The sequence below is a fragment of the Camelus ferus genome, chromosome 20 (assembly GCF_009834535.1).
Source record: "Camelus ferus isolate YT-003-E chromosome 20, BCGSAC_Cfer_1.0, whole genome shotgun sequence".
Classification (NCBI taxonomy): Eukaryota; Metazoa; Chordata; class Mammalia; order Artiodactyla; family Camelidae; genus Camelus; species Camelus ferus.
The window spans coordinates 4,146,292-4,160,902 of NC_045715.1; the positions used below are offsets into that span (position 1 = coordinate 4,146,292).

A 14,611-nucleotide genomic window follows, 5' to 3' on the forward strand; every position below is an offset into this window, starting at 1 on the left:
CATGTGCATGTGCATGATCAACCTACAAGAGGAGCTCAGAGTACGAGGTGTTTAGTGAACTTTATTCGACTATCCATTTCTCATGAATCCCCCATGGGACTAGATTAGAGCAGAACAATTCTGGGAAATGTTCATATGGAGATTGTATATGAAAGATTTGCAAATACTTTCAGCACATGAGACCAATTCAATCATGAGGGCAGAGGTGATAAGCTGAAAGTCACAATCACAGGATGCCAAAACCACTTGAGGAAAAATAACTTAATTAACATTTTGTACCAGCTGTTCTCACTTTTGTTTATATCAGATTTTGCCTGACTCGGCCCAAATTATTGATGTTTGGCATTGTATCAGACCCATCTCAGAGTGCGGGGTGGTCCAGGGGCTGAACGCAATCCCAGCTCCAGCCAACTGCTGAAGTATGATTCTAGGAACTAACGCAACTACTCCTGTACCGGCCCTCTATTCTGGCCCGAGGTACCGAGGGCTTGCCCGTGGTACTCACCAATGACATACTCCACCCTGAAGAGGTCCCTTGTGGGGTGATATGGACGGTTGAAGTCAATCTGGATGTAGAAGGCCTGTCCTCTGCGCACAATCAGCTTGCTGTTGTCGTACTTGTCCGTGTGGTGGTCCACTTTGTTGGTGTCCCATCTCTCCTTGAACAGGTGAACATCCGTGACATTCAGGTAGTCTAAACACGAAGACAAGAATCAAGGGAAGCCGTTGAGTAACTTTGGTTTCGACACAAACTCAAAAACAAAGATTATTTTCCCTGAGGAAGCAAGGTAGTCAGGTCTATTGGATAAAACTCCGTACGGGGTTGGTAGATTTGAGAGTCATTCTCTTGTGACAGCCTTACTTGCAAAGAAGATTTTTAAAAAGCTCTGTCTCCTTCTGATCTCATTTCAGACCACGTGGCACTCACTTCGGGATAACAGAGCCCAGTGTTTACAATCCCTGTCAGATAGGTCCAGTTACAGAGAAGCTGGGACTAGAGTTCATGCCTTCACATCTGAGTCTCTTGTTGGTTTCCATTACATCGGGTGCTTCCCACAATGACTAGAGGCTCCCTTTGTTGGGATGAGCAGGGAATAGCACTGCAAAGTTTCTTACTGTTAAAAAGGGAGGAATCAAATCTGACAAAGCCTCCAAGGGATGGTCTAAGGACAAAGGTGAACATCAATCCAAAATTCTCCTCTTGCTTCAGGAAGAGTCAACCCTTCCCAGCCGTAATTCTAAAAGAGCATATTGTCCTTCAAAGGCAGGAGGCAGAGCGAACAGGTGTGGGAAAAGGATACTAACATTCCTTTGGGGTAGGTAGGGTTGTCTCCACTTTGCACATGAAGAAACAAGCCTCACCCATCCCTGGGGACTGAATGACCCTCTGGTGCGATGCCAAAGTCTATAGGGCTTTCCTCTGATGTTCGGAATCAGGAGCGTCAGTTATATGTTTACCTGAGACGTGATAGCACTGGATGAAAGTTGGATCTCCTCCTGCTTTTTTCCCTTTCCTTCTGCAAATGCTCACTGAATGTAAAGGTAACTCTAATTATCTGTCTACACTGCAGTTTAGAAGAGCTAATCTAAAGACAGATTTCCGTGTATGCATTTGGAGTCCTAAAGAGGCCCTGGGGAGAGAAGGCGGGTGGGACGCGCGCTGGCCTCTTGCCTTCCCGTCCTTTCCCTGCCCCTTCCCGCGGCATGGTTTGTCCGCATGGCTGCCAACTCATGTGCGCAGAGAGCTGGGGCATCGCCCTGCAAGACTCCAGTGACTTCCTTTGCTTTTACACAAGAATCCTGTGCAGGGTGCCTGGTCCCCTCTGGCCTCATTTTTTCCCCACAGGCAAAATGGAGAAATTTGGCTCAGTAAGACACTCCGCTGTTCTAAAGTCCAGGAGTCCCCGAAACACCCTCGATTAATTCAAAGCCCAGGTAATCCTGAGTTTGAAACTCAGGTCTTATAATTACTTAGGCGAGGGATGTTGCCTCTCAGAAGCTGAGTTTTCTCACCCTTAAAACGAAGATACTAATATTTTGAGAATTTCTACGAAGATTCAGTGACCTAGCAGTGCAGCGGGCCCTGCGTGATGCCTGGCACACGGTGGGGCCGCAGGCTTGCTCGTAGCTTGCCGAATGTGAACTGCGATGGAGCCGCTTTATACTTTTCATGGTGCAGTGCTCGTGGGCCGTCCTGGCTGCAGCATCGTAGCAAACAAAGTGCAAGATGTGGTTTTATTTTTGCCTCATCGCAGAACCCTGCTACGGCACATGGTTCCCTGAAGGGCACTTTCCTTCCATTATGCTGTGGGCTGAAGATGTTTATTTCTCTCTCTCTCTCTCTTCCAAGCTGCCTCCTTCCTAAGTTCTCTGGCCTCATTAAGGCCAGCAATCCCCAGTGTTAACCCGGCTTCAGAAAGAGCTGGAGAATCATAAAGGTCCCACCTGAAAAGCACCTTAGTGATCAACTCACCTGGCTGTCTCCTTAGTACCATGACTTTTAATGTTTTGTTTTGCTTTGCTTTCTAAATGTCTAAAAACCTAATTCCTCAGAAGAGGGTTTAACTCTCCGTTCGTCAGCACCAATGGAAGGAATATGTTGCCTGTCACAGCCTCACAGAATTGCAGGGGTAAAAGGTAACTTCTAAACCATCTGGTAGACCTGCCTTGTCCTGCACGAAACATCTCCATGAAAATTCTAGTACTCAGGCTTCTAGCCTGCATCTGAACAGGGAATCCACTATCTCATAAGGCAAACAGTCCATTTCTAAACAACACTAATTATTTGAAAAATCCTTATTAGATGAACTGACATCTGCTTCCCTGTAGTTTTTCTAACCATAGGTCGTGGTTCTAGCCTCTGCGTAAATATAGAATACATTGTGTTCACTTCATCTGGTGCTCTTAGGCACATAAAGATGACTGTTAGCGTTCCTCTAATAAAACATCCTCCATATATTCAACTGTTCTTTAAGAAACTATTTCCAGACCTTTGATTCATTATGTTGTTTTAAAATATATATACTCCATTTTATGAATTTCTCTCTTATAGTGCTTTCCTAGAATGAAGTATGTTATTCTGGTTATGGTTTTTCTAATGAAAAACAATGAGACCTCCACATCTTTCAAAATAAACAGTGCATTTCTATGACTTCAGTCCAAGATCTCAGTGTTTTGAATACTGTTCTTGTTGACTTACACAAGCATGTGGTGAAGGAAAACCCTTAAAAATGCAGTCTGAAGTCACTTCCACCAGCAGTGGATTAAAACTCAGTCCAGACCCTACAAGTCACTTACACAGGATGCCATTCAGCCATTTCTCTCAATGCATTTATTTTTCTTTTTAGCTCAATTTTAAGGCTAAATATATATTCATATTAAAAGTCATATTAAATTTTTTATTGTGTTTGGTTAATTGTTCTGAAATTTTTCAGGTAATATTAGACCCTAAGCATATATCCGATACACTTACTATCCTCCTGGCTTCCTGCCCCCCAGGAGTGTAACATGTGTTATTTTTTGTTGCCATGCAGGACAGGGATGTAGACGCTGATCAGGTGACATAGATACAAGCCAAATAGACACAAGCTTGGTCAGGGCGCAGCGACAGATGCTAAGAAGTGAACGGGTAGTTATGATACAGCATCATGAGCGCTCTGCTGAAGGAAGTACAGGTCCTGGGGGAGGCAGGGGTTCTGGTCAAGCGCTCTTATCCCAGATGAGGGGGGATTAAGGGCGCTTTCTGGAGGAAGGGAGGCATAAGCAGTGGTCAGAAAGTTAAGCAAATTATCCAGGTAGAAAGAGAGGTGGGAAGAAGGTTTCAGGGAGAGAAGGGGACAAATGAAGACTGAGGCAAGAGAGTGCATGTTTGACTCAACACTGACAGACAACTGGTTGGCTGGAGTGTAGCAGTGGGACCACGACGGAAGAGGCAGGAGCTGCTCCTGCAAGACTTACAGACCACGTTAAGGAGCTTGGACTCCAATTGCATTGGGGAGCCAATGAAGAATCTGAAATACCAAATGGACATGATTGGATTTATGCTGCTTCTTCTGGTGACAGAGAGGAAAGGACTGGATGGTGGCAGTGCTGGGGGCAGGAACGTCAGCTGGGAGGCTGTCAGCATTCCAGGTGAGGGGTGGGGACAGTCTGGTCTGTCTGCAGGGAATGAACGCAGTCCCGGGGCCCTGCCAGGACCTGCCTCAGTTCTCCCCACCCCCACCCCATGATAATGTGCCTCCGAAAATGAGTATATTAACTTTATGCCTCCACTGCCCAGTCAGTTGGGCCTACACGGAAAAATAAAGCTGGAGGGAGAAATGCAAGTCTTTCTCTGATATCTAGTTCTCACTGGTTCTCGTTCTCATTGCAAATGAAAACCCTGGCTTTCCAGGTTTACACCCCAGTCTTGAAGCTGGGCAATGTCTAGTGGGTCTGTGTAAAGTCAGTCCACCCTTGAGGCAGCGGAGCGCAGTGGATGTGGATTCTGTAGGATGTGGATGGGTATTGGAAGAATAAGAGTTCCGTGGTTAAAGCAGACTGGGAAATACTGGTTTAACCAAAGCTAATCAAGATTCTTGCAGAGTTTACAGGTGACTGGAATATGCTGACATGCACTGCAAATCCGCAGGTGCAACGTCTTCCAAACTTAAATGACCATGGAAATTTTGTGTGTGTGTGTGGTGTATTTTGAAGAGTATGTTTTGGGAGATGCTTCACTGTTTACTAACTGTGCAACCTCAGAAAAGTTATTTAGTCTCTCTCAGCCTAGTTTCCTGATTTTTAGAAAGGCAATGAAATCCTTACCTCATAGGGTTGGTGAAGTATTAAATGGAAAAAAATGCATGCAATGTGCTTTAGCACAGTGTCTGGCACCTAGAATTCTCAAAATTATTATTATTATGTTATTACTGTTATTACTGGGAGAAATAGAACAGCACAGCGGGTAAGAGCATGGCTTCTGGAGCCAGACGGCCTGGGCCCACATCCCACTTCTGACACTTAACATCTTCGTGACTTTGGACAAGTTACATAAACTTGCGCCTCACTTTTTTCATCTGCAAGGTGGTGGCAGCCTGGAGATTAAACGAGAAAATGCTGCATCGCCTGTTTTTTCAGCAAACAGGCCGGCTTTTCTTTTCCTGAATTTCTATAGGTGGGTGGATTCATTTTCTCCTGTTGATTCCCAAAATACACTTTTCTTTAAAAAAAAAAAAAAAGTCTATTATCATTAGCCATTTAGTATTATCTTTTTATCCAGTGGACTGTAAGCACCGTGAGGACCAGACCACGGCTTAATCATTAGCCTGGGGCAATGTGAAAAATGTCACGGCAAATACGCCACTTTTCACTTTAAACAAATTTAATACCTGAAAATCGGGAGCTAGGAGTCGGTTATGCATTTTAAATAGGTTATTTCATGTTACTTCATTCACCATAGGGTTACTCACAGGAGCCCTTTACATGTCATTTATCAGACAATTTCATTCTCAAAATAGGCCAGTTTCAGGATTGTGTATTTATACTGTTGAAGATAACGTGCAGGGTTTTAGAACATGAAGCCTCCGGACCAGCAGTTTTATTTCAAATTGGAATAAAAATGCCGTGTCTTCACAGCTCACTTAGACCGCTTATAACAAAGGGTAAAAGAAAATGCTAATGAATTCCTTTGAGTATGTAGAACCTCAGCCCCACCCCCAAAAATCATAGTTTTATAGATTTTTTTCCTAGTGAAAACAAATATATGTACTAAATATATATGAAGTTTCTTTTCAAATAATGTAGTCTACATTGTTATACATTTGACAACATTCGATTCAAAATATGTAATTAAAAATTTTTTTCTAAGTACTCTTCATCTTTTCTATTGCAATATCACTCCACATCAATGATTTCTGGAAGAAAGAAAAAAAAAAATCACAGGCGATCGCAGTGGTACCCTAAGTGGAGAAAAATCTAAGTCAATGATACATAAAATTTCCCTAAATAATCTCTTAGTCCATATTACAATAACCTAAACTGGGAGAAATGTTTCACTTAAAAAACAAAACTTGACTAAGCTATGGATGATTAGAAGCTACACTGAAAGGTCGAGAGTTTAAAGAAATAATGTGGTTTATTCATTAGAAGGAGAAGGAGATGGTGGCCATGTGACCCTCTCTCCAGTGTGAGCTCCTAATAGATTTATGGCTCCCCTGGGGGTTGCCCCAAGTCTTGGGGAGTGAGGTGAGGTCCCCAACACTACTGATTAAACACCCTTTCTTTCGTTGCTCATGGACAGTCACCCGCAGGTCAAGTATTTGGTTCCTATAATACCTGCTCGTAGCAAGGACTCTACAGGTGGCTGTCACATAGAGCATAGAAATAAAAACATCATAGTTCTTTCTCTTGTCCCCTTGACTTAGGACTGAGGACCACTCCTCCCCACGTAGCAGGCACTCAGTAAGCATCTGTTAAGCTGGCATCCTGATTTTTGCTGTTCATTGGCTTAACAAGACATAGTTTAGATTGAAAGAGATTTCTCATCACCCAGGCTCCATTCGCCAGGAACAGGAAATGAATTTGCTTCTCCCTGTCCAAACCCAGTTCCTGGCAGAACAGAACAGCTCATTGCTAAGCTATTTTTTTGTTTGTTTGTTTTTTAGAGAGATATTGTAGCCGGAAACTTGGCAGCTTGCTCTTTCAAAGTGACAGCTTTCAAAAAGTCTACCTAACACAATTTAGCCTAATTCCAAACACATCAGAAAATGGGCTGCTAAAAAAACTCTCTTCTCATGAGCCAGCTGCCTCCTCCTGCCTCTCCCCTAATAAGAAAAAAAGTGAATTATTTTCTCCTTAGATTGTAAAAATATTCTTCAGAGAATGATTATACCTGTCACAGATGGAATCTTGGAATAAGTTAAATGTTTCGGTTCATACCCTAGGAATTCCCTAGTGAACTGAGTTCTCCACATAATCTTTGGTAATATTATTACCAAACTATAGGTGTAAATTGTAAATCCATGAGGAGGTAGGTCTGTTTATTGTGAAAACAACAGGATAAAGATTCTCATATTTCTCTTGGATACACAGAATTTTAAAGCATCGTGAATTAGAATCATTAAAAATGTTTTTAAGGCAACTTATTATTTTAAATGTTGCTGTTAAAATGTTCTCTACTCTCAGATGTATGAGACACTCAGCAGAAGCTAGGATGAGAGAAATGGGACCTACACCTCCTCCAGGGACTAAGATCCTTCTGGCCTGTTTCTCCTCTAACCTAAAGTGTCTCAACAGCCTCCAAAGACAGCTCTCCCCATTTTCTCCTCACTGTTAGCCTTATCTTTATAAGACACAACTCTGATTATGCCTTTTTGCTATTTAGAATCCTTTGCAAGTCCCTTGTGTCTGCAGAAGGAAAGGTAAGGTCTTCAAGGTCTGTTACAATGGGATCTCTGCTTACTTTTCCCAGGCTCATCTCCCTTTCCTTGCCCTCACTACTTGACATATACTGTTCCCTCTGCCAGAAATGCCCTTCCATGCACCTGTCTGCCTGGAACACTTCCACTCACTTCTAAGACCTCACTCAGGTGTCCCTTTATCACAAAGCCTTCCTCGCCCTCTTGCCCACTCCACCGACACCACTGGTCCTTCCTTTTGTTTGTTTATTTCATCTACTAGATGGATGGTTGCTCGAGGCCAGGGAAGGACCGACTCATCTCTGTGTCCCGAGAGAGCTTGGCGTAGCTCCTGACACTTGGGTGGCGATCATTAAACATTTTCCCACAAACCGAGTGGAAAGGATGAACTGATTCTACGCAACATCACTTAATCAGACGTTGGATGCCCTTCTTGTTCTCTCAATACCTTTGAGTCTCAAGAGATTCACTCTGCACAAAGAGGAGACTGATGCCTAATTAGTTAATTTAGTTCTGATGTGGAATTGTGGGGGGGAGGAGATGATCAGAAAAGCACAGACCCTACTAGCTCGAAAAATACAAGCTGCTGCCTGCATTTGATTTTTAAAATAGATCTAGGCTTGCTCTCCAGTTTGAATTCAAATTGCTTAGATCCGTCAAACGAGTATTACAATTACTGCTGCAAATGGTCGCCGATTGCTAAGAACGCAGAGGCAAACCAGCCCAAGAATATAAGGTTATCTTCCGGACCATTACATTTCCTGCTAAAACAACCTTTGAGACAAGGAAGGCTGTAGAGAGATTTTCAGAAACACCAAATGAGCATGCAGAACAGTCTATTAGAAATAGATGCAAATCCAAAAACTCTTCCACCTGTTTTTCTCAGCTATAATTGAGTTCCAAGGGAGTTGGGGGCATCAAGGGTCTCTAAAAATGCAGAAGCCCCTCAAACACCACCACGGACTGGCAGGTCCCATCTCTGGGGTTCCAGTGTCACCTCAAATACCTCAGTGTTTCTTAAATATCGGGCTGCTGCATGGGAGGAGCCTTATGTAAGTTTGTGCCTTTTGAAAATACAGGCTAAAATAATTCTTAAGCAAATGCTCACTGAAGTTGTGAAGTTGCAAATTAAGGGCACCACACACACTCAGCCTGTAGTGTACGGACCGACTGCCGCAGGGCTGTGCCACAGAAAAACATCTGGCGTTTCCCGGCTCAGCCTCCTCCTGCCTCTCTGCCCTTCTCAGTCAGTTTCACAAGATCAGCTTGCCAAAGCGACACTCTGCAAAGCTGCCATGAAACAAATGAGGGGAGGGAGCTGGGCTCAGGGCTCTGTTATACTGGAGAGCGTCATCCCCCAAGGAGATCGGGGAGACCCAAGGCCACCTTGAGTGGCCACTGAAGAGCGAGCCAGGAGATGGCACCTCAGCCCCGGTGACAGGTCTCAGCAGGGAAGACTTGGGGAGAACTTGATATACTCAGTGCCAGAAAACCAGCTTTTCGCCCAATTAAACAGAGACGGGAGATGAGAAGGCTGCCTGGGCGCGGCACCTCCTCCAGCGGACGGTCTGTGCGCTGGCGTTTTCTTCCCTTTTCTCCTCACTTTGGACTTAGCGCTGCGCGGCCTGGGCCCACGGGCCCTGCCCTCAGGGCACGGAGCACTTAGCACATCAGGGGGAGAGCCACTAAATGGACACGTGCGTATGGCATCAGGAACCTGTTATTAATGATGAGGTTACAATGACTGTCGGGCTGATGAATCATTCAGTTCTCCGGGGGCTGAATGTTCACTGGACACACAGTCCTATGCCAGCGCCTGCAACAAGCATCCCAGAAGGTCACTTGGATTGCAGACACATATGCCTGCCAAGCAAATAGTGACTGATTTTTCAAAATAATTCAGTTCAAAATAACTCCCCACTCCAGCCTCCAAAAATGAATAAGCAAAAAACTGTAATCCTGGTTTTTTTTTTAATTGAAGTACCTTCTCGAGTTCTCTGGCAGTTTTCCTACTGGCAATATTTTGTTCCATTTTAAATACACAGGGGCTGCAGGTGCATAGTCCCTTTAGACTCAAGGTCCCCATGCATGGGTCCCTAACCCTGCAGGAGAGCGACAATCTGCACATTCTGAATCAGCAAGCACGCATTGAACGGGTGCTCTCACAGGCTCTGGTCATCCGAGCCTCGTGACAGTTGAGAAGTAGGTATTGCTCCCATTTTGCTGATGGGGAAACTGAGGCTCAGGCACTTACATGACTTGCCTGGGGTCCCAGGGTAAGCAAGTGGCAGGTGTGGGACAGGACCTGGTGTCTTTTGAGTCCTGGACCAGGGGACTCTGTGCTATAACCCGCTGCCTCTGCAGAGCGACCCATCCCCGTTAGGCCCCCTTCTCCTGCTCTCCTGCTCGCTTCTCCCAGCACTTTGCCCCCCCCCCCCCCCCCCCCCCCCCCCCCCCGGTCTCAGGGGCTTCTCTACCAGAGGGGAATTTTGCTAGGAAACTGAATACACAAAGGTAACTTGCTTGGTAATTTGATATCTGCATGCTTTCTAATTGTATAGGAAGGAAGGAAGGAAGGGAGAAAGGAGGGAGGGAGGGAGGTAGAGAGGGAGGGAAGGACTTCTAGACTGAGCAGTGAAGGAGTGAACATCATTTGCTTGCTTTGGTCTCAGTCTCTTAACCTCTAACATGGGGGTTTAGATGAATTGCTTCAAGTCCTTTTAAACTCCGTTCTGCAGCTCTAACAGTGGCGTTTTCGAGGGCTCAGAACTCCAGGTTTACACCTTGTCTTGGCCTCTCCTCTCAACTGAAGATGCCCTTCAGCTCTGCGAGGCCCCCCACTCCAAATGTGGACAGTGCCTCACGGGTGGTACTGGACGTCTCTCTGGCTTCACAATTGGCTGTCAGATCTTCTAGACAGGATGCTAACATAGCCCAGCCTACCCACCGCACCTGGGCTGCTCTCCCACTTGCTAGGTTTGTCTATAACCGGCATCGTCCTCTCCCTCTGCTTAACCGCTGGTCCCTGTTGGACACACAGTACAGGTGACCGTGGGCACCCACCCCTGCAGGTGGGTGTCTATGCCCCAGGGAAACCTAGCACAGAGCCCTCTCGGGAGCAGAAGTGGGTTTGGGTGCATGTGTGCTGCAGACAGAAAGTGCTCCCGCTGGACGCCATTCAGGGGCGTGAGTCTGAATGTCCCTGCCACGGCCCAAGGGAATGGCATCTGAGTCACCCAGCCATGTCTGGTACCTGGGCCCCGTCACAGCTGACAGGGCCGAGCGGAGGTCAGCAGCCGACCCCAGAGCAGGCCCCTGGGGCCCAACAGAGGTGATCGCGGGGGAAGCTGTCCTGGAGACAGACAGGCCTTCCACCTCCGTTACCGTCAGCGCCTGGCACCTCTCAGCAGCCCTGAGAGTCACAGAGACGCATGGGGGGAGACGGGGAAGGAGGTGAGGGCCGGACAGTCTAAACAGCCACAGTGTCTTGGAAGTGGAAACTTCCAGCTGGAGAACATTCTTAAAAAAGGGGCAGTAGGTAGTATCTGCAAACCCAGACCCTGCGGTTTATCCGTGCCCGCCCCCTTTTACCCCCCTGGGAAACACTAAGTTTGTTTTCTACATCTGTGGGTCTGTTTCTGTTTTGTAATTAAGTTCATTTGTGTCTGGTTTTTTCTTTTTGGTTCCACATATAAGTGATAGCATATGGTAATTTTTTTCCTCTTTCTGGCTTACTTCATTTAGTATGATAATCTCTAGGACCATATAAAATAGGTAAACAACAAGGTCCTACTGTCTAGCACAAGGAACTCTATTCAACGGCTTGTAATAATCTATATTGAAAAAGAGTATGAAAAGGAATATATATATATATATATATATATAACTGAATCACTAAGCTGTGCACCAGAACCCAACACAGTTATTTTGTGTCGACTGCACTTCAATTAAAAACAAAACAAGACAAACAAAACCAGAGCAGAAGACCTGGAAGCGGCCCCGGCTGTGCCAGGGCCCTCATTTGTCAGAAGCGACTCCCCCAGGGTTGCAGCGAACTGGGACCAGAATCCTGGTCTCGAGAGCCTTTCCCACACAGAAGAGGGCCTTGCAGGCCTCTCCGTGGAAGCAGACACCGGCAGGGCGCAGCTTCTGTGGGCGCGCGGCGGGGGCAGGGGCGGGCCCGAGCCCTGGGGGGGGGGGGCGCCCCTACCTTGCAGGCGGAAGCTCCGGGGCAGGACGCCCTGCAGCTCCATCGTCGGGGGGTCGTTCTCCGCCGCATTGGACGCGTTGCGGGGGACGGCTCTCCTGCCTCCAAAGGCGGTCCCAGAGGGCTCTGACATCCTCCGCTCCACAGGCTCCTTCAGGGGAGGAAAGGAAACCCCGAGAAGGAACGTGAAGCCAGTTTCATTTGGGACAAGAATTCAAAACTAGAGACACAGACACGGCTGTGTGGGAACATTCTCAAGCAACACATTTTGAGTTTCGCATAAATAAACCCCGGGACGTGTCAGGGAGGGTTAGTGTGATGGTGGAGCCAGCTCCCCCGGGATCTCAGAGAGCGTTCTGTTTGTCAGAAAGTATGGAAGGCAGAAGACAGAGGGCTTATTTGGGGAAATGTAAAATGTAACAGCTGTGGGAGAGCAGGGGGTTTCTCATTACCCCCGAAGGCAACCTCCTGAAGGAAGCGTTTACCGGCCCGCGTCCGCGTGGCCGCCCACTGCACATAGGCTTAGGTGCGCGTCGCTGTAAGGCTAAACTCACACAGCCGGGTGCAGACAGGTGGCGCCCCTTTAGTGTTCATGCTGGCGGTTTAATGCAGCCAGTGCTTGTGGAGGGTCCCCTGAGCGCCAGGCTGTGGCCTGGGACCTTGGGATACACCGGGGGACAAAACCGAGGGAGGCTTGCCCTGGAGAGCTCCCGGTCGAGCGGGGTTAAGGGCGCCCGGCCAGGTTCAGAAGTAACCTGGTAGGTAGGAGAGGGCGGTCCTGCCTTAGAGCCAGGACGACCACGTGGAGCAGGACGGAGACTGAGAGTTTGGGGAGGTGGGAGGGAGGCACACGGCAGTTTTAAGCAGGGCTATAAATAGCCCCTCTCCCAGCTGCCTTGGTCAGTGGTGCTAACGCCGCCCTCGCTCCCAGCCTGCTCCCCTCCCTTTGGAGTCCGTGCAGGCAAACAAGCAGGTTAAACACCACACACCTCACTGTCGGGGCCCCATCAGGACTTGTTGACCAACTGACCAAATGAAGGGAGACCTTGTTTCTGGCCCAGTGAAGCCTTCCCCTGGGGCACCTGGCTCCTGGGCGCTGGGCTGCTTTCGGAACGCAGGCACGCCCTCAGAGGATGCAGAACAGCCTTTATGGAGGGAACAGGGGTCGGTGTCCCCGAAACGCGCTGAACAAAGGCAGCACAGCCGCGGGCAAGGGAGCCACTTCCCGGGGCTCGGGGTCTCGGAGGCGGGCAGCAGTGTGTGGGAATATAAAGTCGGAATGGGTTTCCATCAACACCTGCACTCATATTTACAGCCGCCAGTGGACTAAGGGGTGGGGGAGGAGAGAGGGTCAATGATGGAGGGAGAGCAGGGAAAGCCTTCCTCCCGTGGGGACTGGCAGGGGTGGGCTGCAGGGCCGCTGGGGGAGGGCAGGGTCTGGGGAGAGCAGGGCAGAGCCGGCTGGGAGGGAACCGTTGAAGGGGAGAACCGGGGAGCCCCAGGTGCTTGCCAGGTAAGAGAGGCCCACGCAGACAGGGCAGGTGAGTGCAGGTGGGCAGGCACGGCCTCCTTCTTGCCAGGTCTGGGTGGGGGAGGCGCTCAAGTTTGGCTCCTGAAAGGTGGAGGAGGGGGGTGCCCGAGATGGAGAGCCAAGCTGGATGGATCAGACGGCAGCTCCAGCCAAGCAGGTGTTCTTACCTGGCCCTCCTCCTCCCTCCAACCTTTTGCACCCCTCCTCCACAGCCTGCTGCCCTGAGGAAAGGGGGGCCTGTCCCCTCTGGGGGCATCTCAGTTGCCCCATTCTCATTTGTGGCCTTCCTTAGCAGGCAGCACCTCAGGAAAGCCTTGCTGGGTGCTTGCGTGAAGTCCCCACTGTCTAGATAGGTACTGAATTCGCAGCGAGAAGGAAGGGAAGTGGCCAAGTGCGACTGCCTCTGCCCTCTGCCCCCCTGCACCCCAGGTTCCACGGGGTGCCCAGGGGAAGGGCTGCGGGGAAGCCCAGGGAAGCCCAGGCGCAGGGCTGCGGGGCGCCGGCCAGGAGGGGCGGCTGCTTACCTGCGGTCCCTCCCGAGGTGCCCGGCGCTGGCTGGCTCTGTGCGGTTCTGGGATCCTTCCTCAAAAGGACGCAGGGAAGGAAATCAACAAGAAAGTTGGCTCTCAAATAACTTCCTAAGAGCCCCCCCCCCGCCCCCGTCCCACGGGGTTGTCTCCTCCCCTTCTTGACAGCTGGCGTCAGCAGCAGCTTCCAGGGCTTTCAATCGGCCTCTGCCATCCTGCTCTTATTCTGGCTTGAGCCTCAGCGCCCCCTTGCTCCCGATTTCCCAGCCCCGCTTCTCCTCAGCAGCCCCACCGCCAGTTCAGCCACCCCCGCCTCGCCTGGCGGCTGCGGGCACCCCTGAGAACCTGCAGCCCAGGCAGACGGGCAGGCGCTGCCCCCTCCCTCGGTCTGAGGGTGAGGAAGAAGGGGCTCCCTCACACGGGGCCGGTCCCCCTGCCCTCCAGGGTTCCGGGGCTGGCTGCTGCGGCCCGGCAGACGGGAGGGTCTGCCCTCCCACAGGCAGGTCACAGACAGTTGTGACGACGCACAGAGCAAGAGCAACGTGTCCCTCTTGTGTAAATAAGGCTGAGGGGCATGGGCTAAATTCTCGAACGGTCCACAGCGCCCCGGCCACCACCCAACCGCAAGGTTTCCTGCGGGGGATGGAATGCCCAGCCCAGCCCAGGGGAAGGATGAGTAAAGTCCTTCAAGAGGGCCACAAAAATTAGAAAATAACACTTTGTTCCTTTTCTGAAAACCATTCTGGTTTCTTTTCAAATAACTGAAGACAAAGAAAAGACAGTTTTCCTTCGAAAGTTTTCCACATATTTTTTCTCCTCTGAGGCTGTATTTCTAAATGCGCCTATTTTCAGCCGTGGCTATTTCTAACTGTCTCCTTTACTGCCTTCAAATTTCTGGCCCCACCACTCAATCTAATTTAATAGGGAAAAAGATGCCATTGGTTACGCG

General features: G+C 48.9%; 1 protein-coding gene across 3 annotated transcripts in view; it reads right to left on the reverse strand.

Moving 5' to 3' along the window:
- F13A1 (coagulation factor XIII A chain) overlaps positions 1-14,024 on the reverse strand; it is a 124,856-nt gene extending 110,832 nt beyond the window's left edge. Inside the window, exons 1-4 of one of the 3 annotated variants that reach the window (XM_032462451.1) lie at positions 14,008-14,024; positions 13,660-13,718; positions 11,608-11,755; positions 506-694 (exon numbers count right to left, since the gene is read on the reverse strand). In XM_032462451.1, the coding sequence (XP_032318342.1) occupies positions 506-694; positions 11,608-11,737 (319 nt within the window). In that variant the 5' untranslated portion in view covers positions 11,738-11,755; positions 13,660-13,718; positions 14,008-14,024. Of the gene's footprint in view, positions 1-505; positions 695-11,607; positions 11,756-13,114; positions 13,135-13,659; positions 13,719-14,007 lie in introns of those variants that run through there. The other 2 variants (XM_006181096.3, XM_032462450.1) reach the window with 2 other exon arrangements.
- Positions 14,025-14,611: the final 587 nt, after the last annotated feature.